The sequence below is a fragment of the Lolium rigidum genome, chromosome 7, assembly GCF_022539505.1.
Source record: "Lolium rigidum isolate FL_2022 chromosome 7, APGP_CSIRO_Lrig_0.1, whole genome shotgun sequence".
In the NCBI taxonomy this organism is placed as follows: Eukaryota; Viridiplantae; Streptophyta; class Magnoliopsida; order Poales; family Poaceae; genus Lolium; species Lolium rigidum.
The window spans coordinates 18,154,175-18,177,978 of NC_061514.1; the positions used below are offsets into that span (position 1 = coordinate 18,154,175).

General features: G+C 44.1%; 3 protein-coding genes across 6 annotated transcripts; 1 reads left to right on the forward strand and 2 right to left on the reverse strand.

The window, feature by feature from the left end:
* Positions 1 to 457: 457 nt before the first annotated feature.
* On the forward strand, positions 458 to 1,545 carry LOC124675795 (probable glutathione S-transferase GSTU6). The gene is made up of 2 exons (XM_047211868.1): positions 458 to 895; positions 959 to 1,545. The coding sequence occupies exons 1-2, from the start codon at positions 572 to 574 to the stop codon at positions 1,343 to 1,345; spliced, it is 711 nt and encodes a 236-aa protein (XP_047067824.1). The 5' UTR covers positions 458 to 571; the 3' UTR covers positions 1,346 to 1,545.
* Positions 1,546 to 2,316: 771 nt separating this feature from the next.
* On the reverse strand, positions 2,317 to 6,338 carry LOC124674731 (protein SET DOMAIN GROUP 41-like). 4 transcript variants are annotated; one of them, XM_047210779.1, is made up of 6 exons: positions 6,201 to 6,338; positions 4,963 to 5,735; positions 4,777 to 4,813; positions 4,604 to 4,703; positions 3,907 to 4,005; positions 2,317 to 3,551 (listed from the first exon to the last, which is right to left on the reverse strand). In XM_047210779.1, exons 2-4 carry the CDS (start codon positions 5,725 to 5,727, stop codon positions 4,630 to 4,632), a joined length of 876 nt encoding a protein of 291 aa, XP_047066735.1. In that variant the 5' UTR covers positions 5,728 to 5,735; positions 6,201 to 6,338; the 3' UTR covers positions 2,317 to 3,551; positions 3,907 to 4,005; positions 4,604 to 4,629. The 4 variants fall into 4 exon arrangements, with proteins under 4 accessions (XP_047066735.1, XP_047066734.1, XP_047066733.1 ...); XM_047210778.1 differs by having other exon boundaries at positions 4,963 to 5,738; XM_047210777.1 differs by lacking the exons at positions 4,777 to 4,813; positions 4,963 to 5,735; positions 6,201 to 6,338 and having other exon boundaries at positions 2,317 to 3,540; positions 4,604 to 4,670.
* A 3,716-nt stretch (positions 6,339 to 10,054) lies between these two features.
* On the reverse strand, positions 10,055 to 11,269 carry LOC124670980. The gene has a single exon (XM_047207436.1). It carries the CDS (start codon positions 11,267 to 11,269, stop codon positions 10,055 to 10,057), a length of 1,215 nt encoding a protein of 404 aa, XP_047063392.1.
* Between the last annotated feature and the right edge of the window lie 12,535 nt (positions 11,270 to 23,804).

Below are 23,804 nucleotides of genomic sequence, written 5' to 3' on the forward strand. Positions count from 1 at the left end.
AACTCGCGCATTGTGGTTGGCATCTACTCCGTTTTGTTGGTTATCGGACATGGTCCTTGGGAGATACTCCATAATTACCATGTATACTGGGTTTAGTTAAAATGAAACTTCGAAAATTTGGACCGAGTATATAAGAAAAAAAAAGACATATACAGAGTATAATAAAAGATAAATATTAGTCGCGTTATCATAAAATGTATTTTAATGTTATATGTACTACTTGATATTATAGATCTTCTATGTATTATTGGTCAAACCTTACAAAGTCCGACTTTAACTAAACCCAGAATATAGGGTAATTATGGAGTTCATTAATAAGATTATCAGCGAAACATTGATCGGTGTGGCCATGTATTTTCTAACTGTGATTTTCTAGAGAGTTGTTCGGTACCATGAGCAAAGCATAGTGGAGGACTGGTCAATTGCAGCTGCCTCAATACCCCAGTCCAAGTCCCAACGGAGCTTAGACGGTTACACAATTCAAGTTGCTCTGAATCTCTGATCCACCATATCCCACCTGCACAAGCTAGAACTAACTCAACTTTCACACCACACACAAATCAAGCAGAAGATGGCCGGAGGTGACGAGCTGAAGCTGCTGGGCTCATGGCTGAGTCCATTCGCCACCAGGGTGAAGCTCGCCCTCACCCTCAAGGGCCTGAGCTACACGGAGGTGGAGGAGGACCTATGCAACAAGAGCGAGCTGCTCCTCCGCTCCAACCCCGTGCACAAGAAGGTGCCGGTGCTCATCCACAACGGCGCTCCCGTGTGCGAGTCCGTGATCATCATGCAGTACATCGACGAGGCCTTCGCCGGCACCGGTCCCTCGCTCCTCCCCTCTGAGCCCCACGAGCGCGCCGTCGCTCGCTTCTGGGCCGCCTACATCGATGAGAAGGTTAGACATCAACCGACGACTGTGCATCTGAAAGCTGAAATGATGTGGTGTGGGTTTATGCAGCTCGTGATCCCGTGGGTGCGGTCGTTCAGGGGGAGGACGGAGGAGGAGAAGTCGGAGGGGCTGAAGCAGACGTTCGCCGCGGTGGAGACCCTGGAGGGAGCCCTGAGGGAGTGCTCAAAGGGGGAGGGTGGCTTCTTCGGTGGCGACCGCATCGGGCTCGTGGACGTCATGCTGGGGAGCCTGCTCACGTGGGCGCACGCGGCAGAGGTGATGTCCGGGACAAGGATCTTTGACCCTGCCAGGACCCCGCTACTCGCCGTGTGGATGGTACGCTTCGACGAGCTCGACGTCGCCAAGGCCGTCTTGCCGGACGTTGCGAGGATGGTCGAGTTCAAGACGAAGCAGGCACGGGCTCTCGCTGCCGCTGGAACTTCAGACAGCAAGTGAACTTCAGGCACACTCTCGCTTGGTGGCAGAAAAGAATTGCTATAAAAGAAAGATTAGTTGCAACTTTTCAGAGGAACATGAAATTAACTAGTCATGACAAGATAGGTCCTCAAAAGTATAGACACTTTGAGTTCAATAATTTAGCAGCAGGTTACCTTCACTTGTATGAAGTTGGTTCGTATGAGACTGAGCAGGCGACAAAGCAGCAAATGAGTTTCATGAACTGTGCTGGCATCACAAAGATCCGTCATTTATGTGTTTACACAATTCGCTGGTGCGATTAGGCAAACAAAAGGTGCATCCCTGCAAGAAATGCTAGATTAGAAGTACCTTAATCATACGGAGATTGTAAATGGGGGGAAAGAATGAAAAAAAAAACATATTCAGCTGACACAAACAATCCATAAAAGCTGCAGGTGTTACTAGTCACCAGTAAGGCAGTATCTTCATGGAGTGAGCTCATTTCATTCAGTTGTGTTGAGACATGTCTGTTTTAGAATTATCAATTGGTTGTCACCACGTGACGTAAGTATGAAAAGAACTCTTCTCACTTGAGGAATATTTACCATTAGCATTTTTCATTCAACCGTTTTGGCACACATAGAAAAACTGGTATATCTTGATCAAAGCGGCAAATTATTTTTTTTCAGTTCACTGAACCAAGACATACCTGTGACCAAAAAATAAAGTACATCTGTTTCTCACAAATAAAATACAGTAGAAAATATCTCAAGTTATTGCTAGATGACATGGTTCTGGACTACACTGCAGACATCACAATCTATGAATTGGGAGCATCCCCAATCACCAATAACCACCTCCAACTAAATTAGTGAATATTAAAGCTTTGTTTGCACCTTTGCTTGAAGTGGAAACCTTCACGGCCCAGAGTGATGATGATTCTTCCATTAGCTATAAACAAGATCGGTTTGTAAAATAATGTGTGGGATACTTTTGCATAATGAGAGATGTTACCAATAGAATTGTCCAGGGATCACCTAATATTCCATATCACTTTGAGACAATTATATTACTACATGATTATGCAGTCAGGAATCTTAAGTAAAACTAAAACCAGCAAAGAGAGGGACTTTTCCCATAAATCTCACTGTTACAAGCTTGTTCATCAGAATAAACAAAAATATGAACTATGATTACATAGACAGAAAACAAAAAATTGTTTCTACAGCCACATTTCGGAAATAAGCTCCACAGCCCTAAATAACGACGGAGAACATCAAACATCAACTCCTGGCCTACTGGAGGTTACATCTTATGAGCCACCTCAGAAAAGTCATTGTGCAAGACCAATTCCTTCAAGCAGATCGTTAGCATGATTAGCCAAATAATGTTGTGGACCATAGCATATGCTTGCAAGATACTTGCAAAAGGTGATGCAGCAAATAGCTAAACTGAGAATACATCCCTTCTGTTTCTCAATGTTAACTGGTAGCCTGTCTGTACAAGAAAGGTTGGCAGAATCTTCCTTGGAGAGATGGATACACTGAAATATTGCTGTCCCAAGCCAACTGAAGTCTATAGGGTTCTTTATCTTTTCCAAACAAGGTGAGCTTTGGGCAAGAAATGGCCAGCACTGCAATGATAATGATAACATGCGCTGGCCGAACTCTTCACAAGTTGATCTGAATTTATTGTACTGCATGGAATCACGTTTTTCTGACACTGTGAACCATGAAGCAAAGCCGAACTTAGCTTCAGATACATTTTTCCTTGTCTCTCCCTTTATGCATTCAACAAAATCCAACATGGACTGTCCGGTGCTTAACAAAAAATGTGACAGTGGGAGCAGAAAGGAGCATTCAGATAAGAATAAATGGTGTGTGGCTCCTGCAAGAACAAATGAATAAGCTGCTGCAGCTTTGGTCATTTCGAAAGAAGCAGCACCGTTTTCTCCCTCGGTGTTTGCTGTTAGGGCACGAAAACGGTAAGCAGAGGCAAGTGCCATGTAAGCTCCAAGACATATATGGTGAAGAGGATGAAGTATATCTCTTGTTTGTGAATATTCCACTTGCTGCAAATCACCCATCAAATTTTTGGAAAGCATGGTTTCAATCATATCACAGCAAGCTTTAGGGTCATCATCCAATGAGTATAAAGAGATTGCCTGCTGTAAGATATCATTCAAATCCTCCACTGCTGCTGACATAGCAACATCCTCTGGTGAATTCAAGTTCCTAAAATCACACTGATTAGAATACCATGTCAGTTTGCAGAAAATATAAAATATAATGTCTTATTTTTCTCTGCAAAGGAGAATTTGCTAGTTTAAGCATAAAATGTTAACAACCTGCGACATACGCAACTATGTAGCAAAAGTTTGCTAGCTTAGTGTATGCAATAGAAACCACTGATGTTAGTCACTGATCAATATACAGTTTATTTGTAAGTTATATGCGGGACAAGTTAGGAGACATATTCATCCATGGCAGAGCAGCTAATCATTGTAAGTTTCCTTACAATCCTCAAACATCAAACATATAAAGTGCATGCTGGATTGCGAGCAAATAATGACAACGTTTTATCCAGAGTTTGTCTCTTACATTCAGAAGAAAGTCCACATATGGTTCTGGTGATGAAGTACAGCGCTTGCAAGAACAAATGAATTTGTACTTTGACCAAAGATCTGAATGCCTTGCATCCTGTAAAGAGAAGTTGAGACTTATGAGTTTGATAACAATAGGAAGATAGTAAGTTAGTAGTAACCAAGAATTTTGATCAATAGGTTTAGAATCTTAGAAGAAATATATAGATTACACCCAATTGAAAATAAAATTCTACTTTTCACCGTAAATAGTTCATTTAATAGCATTAAACAATATGAGATACATAGCGAGGTAACTTTAATTTTATGTCTAGATATAGTATCACACACAAACGAGACATACAACCATTAGTGTGATATTTTTGAAATGGAACAACCATGATTCATATACAAAGTAAAGGCGGCTAAAAATGTTACATGGATATGTGATATTTTACTTGCATAATATCTTTGGGGCTACCAAACCATACCACATTATACCACACTATGACATAATATGGATATACATGATTATAAATAATTTTACAAAAAATAGAATAAAGAATTTAAGAGCAAGATGTCACCCTCAGATTTGCGAGGGCCATTGTGCTAGTTACAAGGAAAAAATAAACCGCCAAACCAATAATACACTAAGGCTGTTGACTTCCTAACATCGCGAAACTCGTGCAAACTAGGATTTAGCAAGAAAGCAGTACCCTGGTCTGGAGAAGATCAATATATGTTATGCAAACTTCATCACCCTTGTTGATGGGCTTTGTGCAGCGAACAACAATTCTTGGCCATATTTGCCGAGTGCTAAAGAGAGTCAGGGTAAGAGTTCCAAAAAATTCCTCTCACATTGCACCATAAATGAACATGAAAGAAGTACCATGAGTAGAATGATCTTCAAACTGCCAAGCATGCCACTGCAACCAATAAAGACACCGAATAACTTACTCTACACTGAGATATGATAATGATAAGCAAAGTACTAAATTCTTTTCCCTATTGATATTGTGCAAGCAGAAGTTAAGAAAATGCTGAATATATAGAACTATCATTTGATCTTATTTACCACATCTGCTGCTACTTCTTTGCTAGCAGGGATTGCAGGGTATTCTGATTTGTCTGAAGCATAATCTTCATCGCGTGGAGCCAATACAAAACGATAAGAAGCGTTCGGAAAGCAACTATGATTGAACCATGAAAAACTAGGTCCATAAACTGCGATCCCCAGATCCCGCCCTTCACTAATCTGCACCGCAACACTGTTGATCATCACTGCCCATAATGCCACTGTCTCTACTGTCAGACCATTGGCAGAAACAACAGAAATTTGCGTCCTCATTTTTCTGGCAGATGACATCAGCATGCTTCCCTCCAATATCCTCTCGGCAACCTCCCCGCCTTCTCCCAGGGTTTCCCCAATGCCACTGGCTGAAAGCCCACCTATTCTGGTGGCCTGGTTAACTGAATCATACGAAACAATACCATGTATCTCAAGCAAATAAAGAAGCCGAAGAGCAGCACGGGGATCGCTCGTGCCTTCGGTAAGAAAGGAGGGAGATGCTATCTTGATGTGGTCCGCAAAAAAACAACATTCACCAGAAGATAAATGCACTTCACAATCCGAGCCTAAGCAGCCTGAGGAGCAGTATCGAACAGAGCCACAGGTCATACAAGATAAACCATGTGGAGGTTGAGATGGTAACTTCCTGAAACATGAGGAGCAATGGGAGTGGAGGAACGAATCATGCAGGGTGGCGGCATAAGGTGCAATTGCCCGAGTCAGGTCCTCCGACATGTGTACAGGTTCCCGGGCTCTCATCTCCATCGCCATGGGTCCTCCTGCTGCAAATTTCAGTTTTGCACAAAAGGAAAATCAGGACTTCGACTAAATTATCCCATGCTCAGCAAAACCAAGCTAAGCTCTTCCCCAAAACATGAACTAACAGCTCTCTGGACCTTTTGTGATAGACCCTGTATGGTTTTTTGCTCTGTTTACACTTAAAACTACATAAAAAAAACTGTTCAATATATTAACCTATTTTTGCTATAGTGCCTCTGCCTAGCCAGTTAATTTGGGGGCAAAACATGAAAGGAGCAGGAACATTGACCATACAGATAGCTTCTCTTTTTTTTTGCGAAACATACAGATAGCTTCTCGATCTAAGATAACTCAAATCAGGACCTGGAAACTCTAGAGGCTGCATAAATGCATAGGTACTTTACATCTGCTGCGGAGCACTGTGTAGGGCACCAAACCCTCGCTGCGAGAAAAGAATTCCCTAGGAAGGTGAGGCTTTACTCAACTTGAGACCGAAGTAACCGCCGAACGATGAAACCGAGGTCCCTATAGAGCGTGGTCACAACCGCGGAGACATGATATGGGGCGCGACGGCGGCGTGATTTGCCCCGGCGATGGAGAAGACGAGAGTCCTCTGTGGGTGCTCGTATATTGGGCTAATGGGTAGTTAGTATTTGGGCCATTGGGGCCGCTCTAAACTGGGCCTGTTGAGCACACTTGTGAGCCAGAATATTCAGAGATCTTTTGACGTGAAAAATCCTTGGACGAAGCAGGTGCATTGATTCCTGAAACTGCACAGCGTGTCTTCTAATTTCCAATAAGACATTTGGATCTGTACCTCCATGCGCCTGCACTGCTTTTGCTAGACTCAGATTATCCGTGAAGAAATAAGGATCCTGCAAAAGAAGAGAAGAAGCAATGTTAGCTGCAATGAGAAGCCCTTCCGCCTCCGCCTGAATTGGCGAAGAAACTGGAGCTGTCTTGGCAGAAATGAAGACATCAGTTATGTGTTGGCCCTGTTCCCAGGTGATGTGAATTCCAACTCCTGCTTTAGCGGATTGTCCATTTGGTTGCTTTTTCCAGGCTGCTTCAACAAAGATTCTTGGGCCAGAGTATAACAGTTCCAGAGGAGTTTCATGTCTTTTGTCAGGTATAGCAGATGCATTATGAATTTGTAAGCTGTTAAGCAAAGCATTTGCTCTTATGATTACTTGACTAGGTTGTCCATCTAGATTATTGAACATTTTTTCATTTCTCATTTTCCAAAGACACCAGAGGAAAGTAAAGATATTTTGAATGTTAACATGAGGGTGATTTAAAGCTAAGAGCTGTAAGACAGTGGTATGAATATTCTGAGAATTTTGAGTAATTAAGTCCATCCTAAGATACCAGGGTGACTGAAACCAAGCAGCTCTAGCAAAGGTGCATGTAAAGAACAAGTGAATGTCGTTTTCCTGAAGACCACATCTGCAGCAAATATTAGAAACATGCCTTGAGTACCTTGATGCTCTTTCTCCTGTGGGAATGGCTCGTCTCATGATTCTCCAAGCAAATGTTTTGATTCTTGGTAACAACTCCTTGTTCTCCCATACTTTGTTTAGCAGTTTAAGCGTTGTGTCATCAGGTGGTACTGGTTTGGGAGAACCTGCATCAAAAAGGGCCTGCAAACAGGTTTTATAAGCAGATTTTGTGTTACATTTGCCATTTGGGGTAAGTTTCCAGCAGAGAATGTCAGGTTCATGATTGGGGATAATTTTGACCTCTTTGATAGCATCTGCAGTAGGTCTTTGAAAAAGAGAGTCTATAAGATGAACATTCCAGTTCTTTGTGTGAGGGATCCAAAGGTCCTGAACTTTGGCTGGATAAATGAAGTGAGCGTCTTGGATAATGAGATCATCATAAATATTTTCCCAAGAGTTACACCAAGGAGTGCTCCAAATAGAAATATTACCTTGGGAGATTTGATAGAAAGAATTTTGTTGTAGGAGAGGGAGAGTTTTTATGACTGAAGTCAAATATGCTAATTTTGGGATGTTTGATTTAGCTCTCCAAATAGATGAGTCATTGAAATATTTGGATTTGAGAATTTTATAAATTTGGCTCTGGGAGTTTTCTGCTATTCTCCAAATAGATGTGAGAATGAGAGCATGGTTGACAGCATTAAGGTTTCTGATTCCTAGGCCACCATTTATAATAGGAGCACAAATGTTTTTCCAAGCAGCTAGGCATAAGGGTTTATGATCAGAGTCAGCATTGATGCCAGTCCACCAAAAATTCCTAACAATGGCAGTAAGTTTAGCATGAAATTTCTTGGAGAAAATGATATTGGACATATAGTAAACAGGGATGGAAGAAAAAACAGATTTAATAAGTTCTAGCCTTGCAGCATGAGAGAGAGATTTTGCTTTGTAAGTCAAAAGTTTTGATTTGAATTTAGCTAGAACAAAATTGTAAGCCTCGGACCTATTTTTTGCTGGAAGAATCAAAGGGTGCCCTAAGTGGATAAAGCTTTCATTAATATCAGGGACAGGTAAAATAGTTTTTAACTGAGCCTGAGTATTATTATCCACTGCTTTGCTAAAGATAATACCTGATTTTGCCCAATTTGGAATTTGTCCTGATTGTTGACAGAAATTTTGGAGAATGTGTTTGATTGTAAGTCCTTCCTGTTGTGTTGCATTACCACAAATTAATAAGTCATCAGCAAATAAGAGAGAGTGGATGGGAGGACAGTTTGGCCCAAGGGTTATACCATTTAAATTTGTTTGAGCAAGACTATGTTGGAGTTGAATGGATAATTCATTTATAGCTAACACAAACAGATAAGGAGAGATGGGACAACCCTTTCTGACTCCTCTTGAGCTGGTGAAATTCTCATAAGACTACACATCGATAATAACAGAGAAAGAAGGGGTCGAAATGCAAGTGTGAATGAGGTTGATGAAATGACCATGCAGCTCTTTACGAGCAAGAGCCAACAGAATGAAGTTCCATTCCAACCTATCAAAAGCTTTGGCTAGGTCTATTTTTAACATGAAAGCCTTTTGACTCCAGGAAGAAAGTTGAAAGGAGTGAGTGATTTCCTGGGCTATTATAATGTTGTCACTAATTCTTCTTCCTTCAATGAAAGCTTGTTGAGATGGGTGAATATGATCTGGCAGATGATGTTTTAGCCTGTTTGCTAAACATTTTGTGATGATTTTATAAATAACATTGCAAAGGCTAATAGGTCTATAATCTGATGGCACTTGAGAGATAAGCTTTTTTGGAATAAGAGCAATATGAGTTTTATTTGATTGAGGAGGAAGAGCACCAGTGTGGAATTTTTTTTGAATTATAGCATACACATCATCTCCTATCCAATCCCGAGTGGCTAAATAAAATTCTACATTGAAACCATCAGGACAAGGTGAAGCATTCCTTTTCATACCCTTAAGAGTTTCCCAAATTTCTTCCTTTGTTGGAATTGAGTCTGTGAAGTCATTGCTTTGGGGAGGAGATGTGGGGATTCTTTGGCCAACTTGCTGAGTGGTTTGAGATGCCGCGTGTAACTCATAACTAACCGAAAAAAATAAGGAAAAGAAAATTTTCATTTGTAAAAACAAAGCTAGCACATGGTTCTATGGGACCTCCAAAATTGGGCAAAGTCATTAAGTCACTACAGATACAAAACACACATTTTTTCTTGAATGTATACAAACCACAAGTGTTGACAGAATGTTAGTCTTGTATATATTTTGTTTTTTTTCTCTCTTTTGTTCTTCTCTTGTTTCTTTGTTTTTTGCCTTCTTCGGTAGCCTCCAACGTTGTAGAAAAAAAATACCACAAGTGTTAATAACAACTAGAAGGGGACCCATATTCAAACTTGTTATCTTTCCTCTCTAGTGATCACATTCAATCACATAAACATGAATATGGAGTGTTATTCCCCTCTTTAGCAACAAGATGGCATCAGTTTTCCAGGTCAAGACAATATTGCAGGAGTTTTTCTGCATCAACATAAACCACACTTGCAACTGGTTGGTCACAAGCAAGTATCGCAGGTTCACAGCTTGATCAGAACAAAACTCCAAGGTCATGGAGCCCTTACTCATTAGTCATGATATACAACCATAATTCATAAAATTAAGTGCTGATTGGTAAACAAAATCGGCAACAGATAGGCGAGTACATATGCCTCGTCACTCTGAAGCATCACAAGTTGGCAGCTTGACCTTATCACAAGTCCAGAATGATGAAGCTCATACTAATTCGTCACCACAAATAAAACCAAAACCGTAATTGAGCTCAGACAATAAGGTGCTGATGCATTTCAACAGCTTGCGCATAGGGCTAGGTACATACTAGATACTGGTGCACTTCAAGTTGAGTTTTGAGGTAGTAGCCACGTGGCAAGGCACATGTCAAGGCGCTTCCATGAGACTGTTGGCAGAGGAGAGGAGACCACCTGGGCAGTCATATCATAGACGCGGTTGGAAGCCTCCTCCTCCTCGTAACAGTAGCCTTTGAAAGAGTCTTCATCGTCATCCAAGAACCAGATGCGGTCTCCCAGCAAGCCGTACCGAGAGGCAGGAGCAAGCAGCTGGGAGCACCTTCGGCCAAGAAAAAGAACCTGGTCATCATCCCCCAAGGTCGTCTTGTTGACCCACCCAGCTGAGCCTGTCGGGCGCTTGAGGTGGCCAGCCTCAAACACATCAAACTTATTGCTTACAACCACGTATCTACCAAGCATCCATCGGCAGCAAACCTGCCTGCGCACCATTACCAGCGCGCCACCGCCACCATGTGATTCGACCAGGTAGAGCTTCTTATGGACATAAATGTTGTTTTGGGGCAGGAACCAAGGGAAGAGATTACCGTTGATGACCCGTACGATTCGAGAAACCTGTGGATCTCCCGTGGCTTGGTCCTGGCTGATGTCCACGACGGAGAGATGCTCGTGGTAAGAGAGCATGTAGAGCTTGCCCTTGTAGAAGGCCATGTCTTGGAACCCCTTGCATGTGTGGTGGGCTGGAACCGACGACCACGAGGAAGCCCCCGGCTGGCACACTAGAATCTGACCACGGCCATGGCGGTCGACGAATGCAGCGACAAGGTTGGGTGAGCAGAACGTTAGCTTGTTCAGCTGGTGTTTCCTGTTCTTGATGCGCGGCCATATGCGGGTAAGGGGTTCCACAGGCTTAAAACCAGCGCCGCTAGGGAGGCAACTGGGACGGACGCTGGACAAAGCAGGAAGCCTCACAGTGGCCCTGGAGAACGGGTTCACCAGGAAGCATCCGTCGTGGCGAGGGAAGACGAGCCAGCTACCGCAGGCGCTCTTGAACCCCGCGAAGCCGCAACCGGCGAAGCGGAAGGGCTCCGTGCAGGGGAGGCTGTAGAAAGTGCCGTCGGGAAGAGCGAGCAGCGGCATCGGCGGTGGCGCGGCGAGCTGCCGCGCAGCGGCGCGCCACTGCGGGCAGACCGCGCCGAAGCGGGCGCGGTCGACGTACGCGGGGAGGAGGTGGAGCACCAGGCCGGCCAGCTCCAGCGGGATGTCTGACCACGACGGCGCCGCGCACGGCAGCTTCTCCGCCATCGTCCCGACTCCCCAGTCGACCTCGATCTACTGTAGGCAAGAAAATCAGCAAGCCTGACCAATGGAAAGCACAGCGGATCAGCTGTTAACTGTTAGTACTTCCTTACAGACAACCAAGAATCAGATAGCAGAACACGAGCAGAGGGAAGGCTAATAAGTCGAGCACCTTGCGTGCATGGTCAGCGCACACGGTAGGAAGGAACGCCAGAACGGTAGGGAGGAGAGGGAGGCCGCAGGTGTACGGGGAGTATGAGCATCTCCAACTGTTCTCCAAGGATTTTGGGGTGCGACATAATTGTGTTTCCAGTCGCGTGTCTCAAAGACTTTTTCAGTCCGGCGCGGTTTAATACGGTGTTCGGCGCTCCGAGCTCGTCCCCGGTCCACAGGGATGCTCCGGGCATATCGGATACAGTGAGAAGCGAGGCGGGGAGTGGCGGGCCAGAGCGTCATTGACACATAAAAATTTAATCAGTCTCCCGCCACATCACGCCTCTCCCGCCACAACCCGCCCTCCAGCACATTTCTGCCCCAGGATTTCCCCTCCTGCCGCCGGTACCCTCTCCCTCCCGCCGCCGCTACCCTCTCCCATCCATGGCGCCTCCAACAGGCCCCAAAAAAGCGGCCAAGAAAGCAGCCACCAAGCCACCGAGCAAGGAGGCAGCGACGAAAGGGCCCAAGGCGCCCTTCGTGAAGCCGCGGAAGGCGTCGGCGGCGAGGACAAAGCCGGAAGGCTGGACCAACGAAAGGTGGGAGCAAGATTGCCTGCGGCGCAAGTTGTCGACGGTGGAGCGGAGAGGGCGGCGGGTGGTGGAGCAGGAGAAGAAGACGGAGGGGCCGCGTTGGTTGCGTGTCACGTTGCTTCCACCGCGAGCCCATAGAGTACATCGGCCATCGTCTACATTCCGGGAGTGGCGTCCCCGTCGACACCCGGTTTCTTCAACGAGGCCGCATCGGCGACTCCCGGGTGCGTGACACCGAACTTGTCGTCGCGGTACGAGGATGCGCTGCCGCATGGTGGCTTCAACCCCAACACGTTGTTCTTCTCCCCGATGTACGACGCGCCGCAGCGCCAGCCAGGCCCCTGTGCGAACGGCGTTGCCTTCACTGGCCGCAGGGGTCGGCTCGAATTCGAGGGTGTCGGTGGTTCGTTCGGGGAGGAGGACGCAGCGCGCGAGGAGGACGAGGGGGAGGACAAGGCGGAGGAGGACGAGGACGACGATGATGAAGAGGACGGCGACTAAGAGGACGACGAGTACGAGGATGTCGCGGAGAATGCAGAGGATCTGGTGGAGGTTGACGCAGCCGGCGTGAGGAAGAAGATGAAGAAGAAGGCGGCCTCGGGCTCACGAGGCCCCAAGTGGAAGGTTATGGAAGATCAATGTTTCTACTAGTTGTGGTTGATGGTGAGCCACGACTCGGTCATCGGCGCCAACCAAAAGTACGAGAAGTACTGGGTGAGGATCAAGATAGAGTTCGATGAGCGCAAGCTAGTCGACAAGGATTACCGCATAATGCCAATGAAGATGAGTTAAAAGGCAATGTCGACGCGTTGGGCCATCATCCAAGCGTCGGTGAACATGTTCCATGGATACCATTGCGAGCTCGAGAACAGAGGCGACAACGACACAAACGCCGGTGATACGGTACGCCTCATTCTACCGCAAGTTTAGCGCCTCATTTAATCATGATCTGATAATCCATTGCGCTTCCTTTGATTAGTTCGACCGTGCCATGGCGATGTACCGGAAGAATTCGGAAAGGTATAGGTCTTTCGTACTTCTGCATTGCTATAGAGGTTGACGTGTATTTCCTTGTCGAAAGGGAAGGATGTCGCCAATGATCTGGATGCGCCGCTCGCAACATTGACAGGGCGCACTATCGGCAGTGATAACCCACAAGTATAGGGGATCGCAGCAGTCTTCGCGGGTAGTAAAACCCAATTTATTGATTCGACACAAGGGGAGACAAAGAATACTTGAAAGCATTAACAGTGGAGTTGTCAATTCAGTTGCACTGGAAACAGACTTGCTCGCAAGAGTTTATCGAGTAGTAACAGCTTTATAGCAGATAGCGATGAGTGAAATAACACCGACGGAGTAACAGAGACAGCGGTAGTGATTATAGTAAACATCAGGATTAAAATACTGTAGTCACGGGGACGGATAACGGGCGTTGCATGGATGAGAGAAACTCATGTAACAATCAAGCAGGGCATTTGCAGATAATAATAAAACGGTGTCTAAGTACAAAGCAATCAATAGGCAGGTGTTCCAATTATAGTCGTACGTGCTCGCAATGAGAAACTTGCACAACATCTTTTGTCCTACCAGCCGGTGGCAGCCGGGCCTCAAGGGAATCTACTGATATTAAGGTACTCCTTTTAATAGAGTACCGGAGCAAAGCATTAACACTCCGTGAACACATGTGATCCTCACATCACTACCATCCCCTCCGGTTGTCCCGATTTCGTCACTTCGGGGCCATTGGTTCACGGACAGCGACATGTGTATACAACTTGCAGGTAAGACCATAAACAATGAATATCTTGATGAAATAATAACATGTTGAGATCTGAGATCATGGCACTCGGGCCCTAGTGACAAGCATTAAGCATAACAAGTTGCAACAATATCATCAAAGTACCAATTACGGACACTAGGCACTATGCCCTAACAATCTTACACTATTACATGACCAATCTCATCCAATCCCTACCATCCCCTTCAGCCTACAGCAGGGGAATTACTCACACATGGATGGGGGAAACATGGCTGGTTGATGAAGAGGCGTCGGTGGTGATGATGGCGATGATCTCCTCCAATTCCCGTCCCGGCGGAGTGCCGAACGGAGACTTCGGCTCCCGAGACGGAGTTTCGCGATGTGGCGGCGTTCCGGAGGGTTTCGGCGACTTCGACTTCTCTCCGTGCGTTTTAGGTTGAAGGCGATAAGTAGTCCGAAGGAGGGCGTCGGAGGCCGGCCGAGGGGGCCACACGCTAGGGCCGCGCGCCCCCCTCCTGGGCCGCGCCGCCCTAGGGTGTGGGGCCCTCGGGCCTCCACCTGACTTGCCCTTCTGGCTCCGTGAGTCTTCCGGAAAAATAGGACCTTTCGTATAAATTCCGAGGATTTTCCCGAAAGTTGGATTTCGCACAAAAACGAGACACCGTAACAGTTCTGCTGAAAACAGCGTTAGTCCGTGTTAGTTGCATCCAAAATACACAAATTAGAGGCAAAAAAATAGCAAAAGTGTTCGGGAAAGTATATACGTTTTGGACGTATCAACTCCCCCCAAGCTTAGCTTATTGCTTGTCCCCAAGCAATTCGATTAACAATCGAGCGATAAAAGAACTTTCACGAACACATTTGTTCATATGATGTAAATATTCTCATGCTATGGCTAACACTTAGGCAGTTCATAATAAGATACATGCAAATAAGATCATCTAATCACTACAAGAAAAGTTCTTATAGACAACGTCTCAAAATCGTCCGCTAAGGGGTATTTTTCGTCGCCTATGGGCCTAACCCGACGATATGGGTTCTGTTGTCGAAACTGCGTCGAGCAAAGTCCTACGACGATTTTTTCGGTCCGTCGCGCTTGGGCGCCCTTCCGCCACGGAAAATCGGACCGTTGCGAAGTGTTTCCAGGAGCCCGTTGATCGCCGACGTCATGCAAGCCGACATGTGGCGGACGCCGTTAGCCGGCGATTAACGGCGTTAACCGCTGAAACCCCGTGGTAGATGGTAGGACCAACCGAGGCTTGCCACGTCTTAAGCGGGCCGGCCCATTAAGTTTGCGGGCCGGGCCAGCTGACTTAGTTTGACCGGTCAACTATATAGCTGGGCTGGTCCATTAGTTACGTGGGCCGGGCCTAACCTCTAAGGTTGATCGGTCAAAACATTAATGGGCCGACCCACTAAGCATGTGGGCCGGGCCGAATGCACTCGTTTGACCGGTCAACGAGCAAAAGGCCGGCCCACAAAACATGTGGGACCCACTTTCATGTTATCGAGCCGGCCCATTTACCATGTGGGGTCCACCTTAAAGCAAGTGGGCCGGCCCAAGAAGTTATTGGGCGGCCCAATTAGCATGTGGGTCCCACTTTCCGCTATCGGGCCGGCCCATTTAGTATGTGGGGTCCACATTAGATCAAATGGGCCGGCCCACCAAACCGATGGGTCGGGCCAAAAGCACGAGTGGGTCCCACTTTCCGTTAATGGGCCAGCCCATTTAGTATGTGGGGTCCACCATATAGCAAGTGGGCCGGCCCAACAAGATAGTGGGCGGGCCAAAAACACAGTGGGTCCCACTTTCCAGCTTAAAGGGCCGACCCATTTAGTATGTGGGGTCCACCATATAGCAAGTGGGCCGGCCCAACACGCTAGTGGGTCGGGCCAAAAACACGAGTGGGTCCCTCTTTCCTCTTAAAGGGCCGGCCCATTTAGTATGTGGGGTCCACCATATAGCAAGTGGGCCGGCCCAACACGCTAGTGGGCCGGGCCAAAAACGCAGGTGGGTCCCACTTTCCTCTTAAAGGGCCGGCCCATTTAGTATGTGGGGTCCACCTTGTAGCAAGTGGGCCGGCCCAACAAGACAGTGGGCCGGGCCAAAAGCACAGGTGGGTCCCACTTTCCTGTTAACGGGCCGGCCCGATGAGTAAGTGAGCCGGCCCAAAATGAAAGTGGGTCCCACACTACTGTTAATGGGCCGGCCCAATCTGTTATAGGGCCCTGGTTGTTTGACTAGTCAACTTGCATTAAATTTCATGAGCCTAAAATCTGATATCAATGATACACACAATTACATACACAAATAAAATAAATAGGAAAATTACAAGGCAATTAATGTGCCCAAATAAAAAAAATTACATAGAATCATTGAGGACTTCTATTAGCATCATCAATAACACGTTGACATTTGGCAATCGCCTTGATTGAATCTTGTGTCTTGTTGGTCAACATATCAGCTACAGACCTTAAAGCAGCAATACCATGTCTTTTATAAAGTACAGCTTTGAGATGTTCATTGTTTGATGAAAAGAATGGTCTAGGTTGACGGCTATGAGAGGATGCATCAGAACAAAAATCACAACTTTTTGTGGGCCTCTCTTCTAATGAAGATTGCTTCATCAGAACTGCATTCTGATAATAATGCAAAAAGAGTTAAACGATGAACTATGCCAACATGTATTAAGCATTGTCGATATGAGATAGTCACAAGTACTAAGCGCAGACTTACATTATATCGTTGCATAGGCTCACGCGGAACCTTTTTGCGCTCTATCTTCTACTAAGGACTTCTTCATTACAAGCTGCATTCTAGTAATATTGCAAACATAGTTACAACGGTGAACTATTCAAACATTTATTATGCAATGTAGATATAAGATAATAACAAGTTGCATAAATAAGACAATGTATGGAACTTGTACTAAGCGGACTTACATCATAATGTTGCACGAGGTCGCTTTGGCGACTATCTTCTAATGATGATCTGCTTCACTAAAAGCTGCATTACGGTAATATTGCAAAAATAGTTACAACAATTAATTATTCAAACATGTATTACGCAATGTAGAGATCGGATAACGACATGTAGCGGAACATATCGGCTCGCTGCGAGTCCTTATCTTGCGTGCACTAGTCGTGGTCGACATGCCTGTCATTTTAGGTTCAGCCACAAGTGGAATGCTAATCCTCCTGCTCCATTGTCCTTAATCCGTGTTTAGATATCACATTTAAGACCAAGTCGACTGGTTTCAAATAACAAAAAACTTGAGTCGACAAATGAATAAGCCAATATTTACCGGATATCGGATTAAAACCAACTAGATGTTGCTTTGCATGAGATACGAATTTCAGACATTCAGATTTAGAGTAGGGTAATGCCAAGGTTTTCCACATAAAGTAAGCTGGCATTAAGAATGACCAAATGTCGGGTTCAAATCACCTTCGCAGATTGCTCCAAGACAAGCATATCAAATAGGCGAAAACATAGTAAAGCATGGATGGCATTGCTATGGCGGGGTTCCAAGTGTTTATCTCTTGCATAAGGAACAATGCATATAGGTTATAGATAATAACGGAAGTAAACTGCCAAAGTTACCAACCAAGAACTCAGATTCCAACCTTCCCTAGCGTCCCCAGCTGTTAATGTTGGATATTCTAATAAGTGGTTCGCATGATCAATCCCTAGGAAAAATAACATTGACAAGTTAGTCTACGATAATACAAAGACCAGACATGCACGCAACAATAACTATACAAGCTGTGCGACAGGAGCATTCATGGAAAAAAATAGCTATAAGCTAAAGACGAGGTATAAGAGCAAGCAGATTGGAAATGCACATAGCATGATTATAAAAGCGATAAAAGAATAGCGAGACACGAGAAAACAGACTAGCGGCTAGCGGTGAGCTAATGACGTGGTATAAGAACAACTAGATTGGAAATGCCCATAGCATGACTATAAAAGGAATAGCATGCGGTACAAAAACGAGTTGGCAGCAAATGAATGGGTCCCCTATAAATATGTGGATGCACACGAGTGTCGGTAGAATGAACAGGATGGTAGCGACCGGATAATGCTTTGGTACTGTACAATATTTAAACGAACTTCATGCGAAGTAACACATCAAGAAATTTAATGGCATATGAGATCTGCAAATAACTACACAAAACATGGCTAAAGAAACACCGCGATCTAACGGGCCAGCGTACTAACCAAGCTGCGGTGGGGTGGACGGGGGCGGCAACTTGCATTCCAGTGGCGGCGAACGCGGGAGACGATGAGTCGACCCTGTTTCAGTAGAAGCGGGCGTTAGTGAAGCAGATCTGGTTGGCTGGCAAGGGATTCGGTGAAGTTGATACAGCCGATGCGTCGAGGTAGTCGGTGGAATAGATCGGCTTCTGTGGAGGGGGGGCCGCGATGAAGTAGACACGGTTCCGTTGGAGAGGATCCGGTGCGTAGACAGGAAAGGCGTTGATTGCTACGCTGTGGATGAGGTCGGCGGTGAAGCAGATCCGTCGGTGGCGAGGTCGGTGGTGAAGCGAGATCCGTCGGTGGCGAGGTCGGCGGTGAAGCGGATCCGTCGGTGGCGAGGGCGGCGGGGAGTGGATCAGGTGGGTGGACAGCCAACACGATCAAGGCTATGCTGTGGAGGAGTATGCCGGCGGCGAAGCAGATCTAGTACTGTAGAGAGTCAGAGCTTTGGCGTGTGAGAGTATTTTTGAGCTAATGGGGCGAATGGTTGGTGGGTGGGTGGGCCTGTGGGGAGGGTTCGAGATCTAGGCAAGATATTTCATTGTTACCGAATGAGCCCTCCATGGTCGGTGGGTTGTAGCTTCCGGACCAGGGTTAAAAGGGTAAAACTGGTCACGGGATTTTCGAATGGATGCGGCGGGATGATTTGGCGCGCGGCCGAAATTTTCAGTTTCAAGCTACGAGCAGAACGACAAAAATAATGTTCTTCCCCAGGGAGCTCTCATTTCTTCCTCTTCTCTTTCTCTCTCGAGTCTCTCCCACTCCCCTGGCTCCTCTCCCCCTTCTCTCCGGTAGCCTCGCCGGCCGGAGACGAGGCCGACTTCTCTCTGTATATCGTACACCCTCCGAACTAAATTAATTGATTCAACTTTCCTTAGACGTGTATGTATCTCGAGTAAAAACATGTGTGGATACATCCATATTTAGATAAGCAAAGTTGAGTCGGTTAATTTGGATCCGAGGGAGTTCATGTTGTTGTAAGCTTAGATCCAGGTGTTTCCCATGAGCAGAATGGCGCAATGGAGTCGGGGATCTCGTCATCGGCTTCGGATCCGGCCTACGGTGAATGCGGCGGATCTTGCCGGCCAAACCCCGATCTGGTGCCATCAAGGTGATGGCGCTAACGGTGAGGCTTGCTTTGGTCAGTGCTTCAGATCTGGTCAATGGGGAAGTCAAGCTACTAACGTTCACAAGCTCGGGGCATACGACGGCGTCATCCGTCTTGCCCGTGAACATCTTGGCCTTTCAGCGGCCCTTCTCAGAGCCAGTGTGTCGTTGCTGAGGCCCTTCTTCTCCTTCGTCCTGGCGACTACCGGCGACACCGTCCCAAGTGGTGCGTCCCCGGCGACGGAGTTGCTTGGAAAGGATGCGGAGCGAGAGATCGATGTGCGGTCCAGAAGGACTCGATTGATTTTCTTCTATATGTTTTGGGGTCCTTTTTGTAAAGTTGCTGGTCCTATTAGTTATTGTCTAGTTCTCTTGGACCTCTATGTAATTTTTTGGACTGGTTTCCATTTGCACCGATAAACTTGAATTTTGACAAGTTCACGGGAAAAAAATTCCTTTGCACATATGGCCTATCATGTATGAACATTCTTGAGTTTTAAACTATATGTAATGGCCAGCACTTGCGCAAGGGGCTCGTCTAGTGCGCACTAGTTTCCATTAGCACGGATAAATTTGAATCTTGACAAGTTCTTGGAAGAAAAAATTGATTCACATATAGCCTATCATGTATGAACATTATTTGGATTCAAACTATACATAGATGGCCAACACGTGTAAGAGGGGGTCCTCTAATGTGCACTAGTTTCCATTAGCACTGATAAATTTGAATCTTTACAAGTTCTAGAAAAAAATTGCTTTACACATATGCCCTATCATGTATGAACATTATTGGGATTCATATTATATATAGATGGCCAACACTTGTGCAAGGGGTCCTCTAATTCTTGGGGATTTTAATCTATCTATCTCTCTCGATCTATCGTTGGTGGCCAGAACAACACACATATGCATGCACTTTATGCGCAAAGGCGCGGGTGCCTCTAATAATTCATGTGTGTGCGTATATTTGAACATATTCTTGGGGATTTCAATCTCTATCTCTCGATCTATATATCGTTGGTGGACAAGAAATACACTTATATATATACGCATGCACTTTATGCGCAAAGGCGCGGGTGCCTCTAATAATGTGTGTGTGCACTCGATCGATGATCCCTAAACCTTAAACCCAAAAACCCTAATTCCTAATTATACCCTAAACATACACCCTAAACACCCTAAACACTAAACCCTAGACCCTAAACCCTAAACACTACTCCATATACCCTAAACCCTAAACACTAGACCCTAAACCCCAACCCTTGACCCTGAACCCTAAACCCTAAACCATCAACCCTAAATATATTTCAATCTCTCTCTAGATCTATATATCTTTGGTGGCCAAGAAACTTACTTATATTATATATATACGCATGCACTTTATGCGCAAAGGCGTGGGTGCCTCTAATAATTAATGTGTGTGTGCACTCGATCGATGATCCCTAAACCTTGAACCCTAAAACCCTAATCCCTAATTATACCCTAACCGTACACCCTAAACACTAAACCCTAAACCCTAGACCCTAAACCCTAAACCCTAAACACTAAACCCTAACCCTAGACCCTAAACCCTAAACACGTACTAAACCCTAGACCCTAAACCCTAATTAACCCTAACCCTAACCCTAAAACCCTAGCTAGCTAACCCTAAAACCTAAACCCTAATTAAACACTACATATATATATAGGCCAACGACACTTAATTGCGCATCAAGCAGACGACCAAATAATTAGCGCTAATAAATTAATTAACTTGAATCTTGACAAGTTCTCTCGAATGAAAACACATTTGATTAAGTTGCCTCATAATATATATACAATTAGTGTGCATGCGCGCATGGCATACCATGGACATATCATTCGTGCATATATATATATATATATATATATATATATATATATATATATATATATATATATATATATATATATATATATATATATATATAGGACATATTCATACTACACCCGGGTGTAGTTACACCCACACGTGTTTCTCATAATCTAGAGAGTATCTATCATACCGGGAAGTATGTACATGTAGTATGAAGTATATATGACTATTTTAGAAGTATATATACTACTTTGTAGGCAGTATGTACATTTTTTTACGTAGACTCATTTTTTACGTATACATATGCATGTATTTCACATGTATGGTGCAAACTATGGGTTCACTTGCATTTTTTTCACCAAACTTGGTTTAGAGTATCTTAGATATAGTGTACGAACATACTCAAACCGATAAAGTATCATACATACTTTTGTAAGGTAGTATATTACATATGAGTGTAACTACACCCAGGGGTAGGAAGCATTTATCCTATATATATATATATATATATATATATATATATATATATATATATATATATATATATATATATATATATATATATATATATAGGTCTGCTATTCTCGAACCGGTTCGAGAATAACTATTCTCGAACCCTTTCCGAACTTCCCACTTATTTGCACGTGAACTTCCTGACGGAACACTATAATTCCATGTTTTGGCGGACAATGTTTTGAGGCTGATTTTCGAAGTGTTTATCGGAATGATGCATATGATATACCGTTGGGAAGCTACAGAAATTTCGCAACCTTTTTGTTCAGAAATTGTTCCCAAATTCGTAACGGTATAAAAGTAATTTCAAATATACAAAACTATATTTTCGCGGATTTCTGCATTTCCGTGCAGTTTTTTCAGTCTAATTTTTAAATCGTTTGTCCGATTGATGCATATGATATACCGTTAGAAAGGTATGCAAATTGCACAACTTTTTTATGTTCAATGGTTTTCCAAATTATGTATGGTTTAAGAGCAGATTTGAAACTACGTTAATCTGTTATCCGAACTTCTTAATTTTTTGTACTGTCTTTTGGGATTTTGTCCGAACCACTTCTCAAAATGGTACAAATGATATGGCTCTTGAAAGATATTGGTTAGGCGCAAGTTTTTTATGTTGAATAGTTTTCCAAATTCTAAACGGTTTAAGATTAATTTCGAAATATGGAAAATGAGTTATGACGTCGACATATGAACATTTTGAAATTGGCTTGCCTAGATTGATTATGTGTGGCATGGCGGTACATTTGAGTATTAGCAGAGTCATATCACTATCGATTGCACGGGTGGATGCCGATTTGGGCAATCGGAGCACGTGTGAATGGTTTCTATGTGTATGATTTCCGTCCAGGAAAAATAGACTACATGAACTGCCTTGTAAATAGGTGTGAACTTCTCCGAACATGTTAGTGAACCTCCGATCGCAGTGTAAAAGTTCCATATTGTATATTGTTTTTGTCAAAGTTTTCAAACCGTTTATCGAAATGATGCAAATAAAATATCGTTGGAAAGCTATGCAGATTCCACAACCTTTTCATATAGGACATTTCCTAAAATGTTTCATAACTAAAGACCAATTTAAAATGTACCAAAGTATGGAATTTTTAACTTGTCTATTTCCTGTGGTATTTTTACGGTGAACTTCTTTGATTTTGTACAATGAACCGCTGAAGCTCAAAGAGTAAGCTCATATTTGCTCATATTTAAATGGTGTATGGCTTTCTAGATTTAAAATCAGAACTTCGGACATGCTAACAAGTGAACCGTTGTTTTTTTGCAAGTGAACTTCAAATTTCTTCTTCCAACTTTTGTTATATGTTTTTTGAGTGAGAGATCTTTCAATTGCTTTATTCAGCAAATTCAAATGATTTGTCGAGTTGAAATAAACAAAATCAAACATCACGACACAAAAATATTACCTATTGTTCCTCGTGGATGAATTGAACTCTTTTGCCAAGAATAAATGAACTACTGTTGCTCGATGTAAAGTGAACTTCTCATACAAACAAAGTGCACCTTAGAACTTACTTTTAACTAATACTATGCATCCAATAAGAGTGAACTGTCAATATAAAAAAAAGTGAACTTTTGCCAAGAATAAAAGATGAGTGGAATTGAACTATTCGATTAATTTAATAGGACTTCTCATCTTGCACGGTGCAATTCTGATTCTTTTTTATTGTGCACTTTTAACTAAAATTGCCAACACATATGGCACTAACTTCCGTAAAACAAAATTGAACTTTCAGCGTAAATAACAATGAACTTCTTTTTTTTTCTATCACACATCAACACAAGTATATGCTATTCATTTCCCCAAATTATTACAAGTAATCACAGGTGAAGGCAAAAGTGAACTATCAGACACAGTAGCACTTCACGGAGGAAAAATGCTACACAACCTCTGTGACACATAGCACTTCATCAAGTTACAGTTTTAATCCCCGGCCGCGCGCACAGGACTGCTAGTGTATGTCTTGGTGGACTTCCGTCCGTGCACAACCAACTTCCAGGGGATCAAGCTGCAGAACGACTGCACAAGGGAGCAGGAAAATGAGATCAAATATCAGAAGTGTCACTTATAAACTATCACAATGTAAGTATGCTTGACAGATATAAGAGGTGACTTTTGCATCACCATTTGAAACAATAAACTTCGATCCTCCCCATTAGTCTCTCCCAAAAATTACAATTGATGTAGATACTGCTAAGTTAAGAATTAATAAAACTGCATCATAATTTACAGCCTAGCAGTTCAGCACTCACTTTAAATCCTAGCCATTCTTATGAATAAACTGAAGTATGAGAAGTGAATTCCC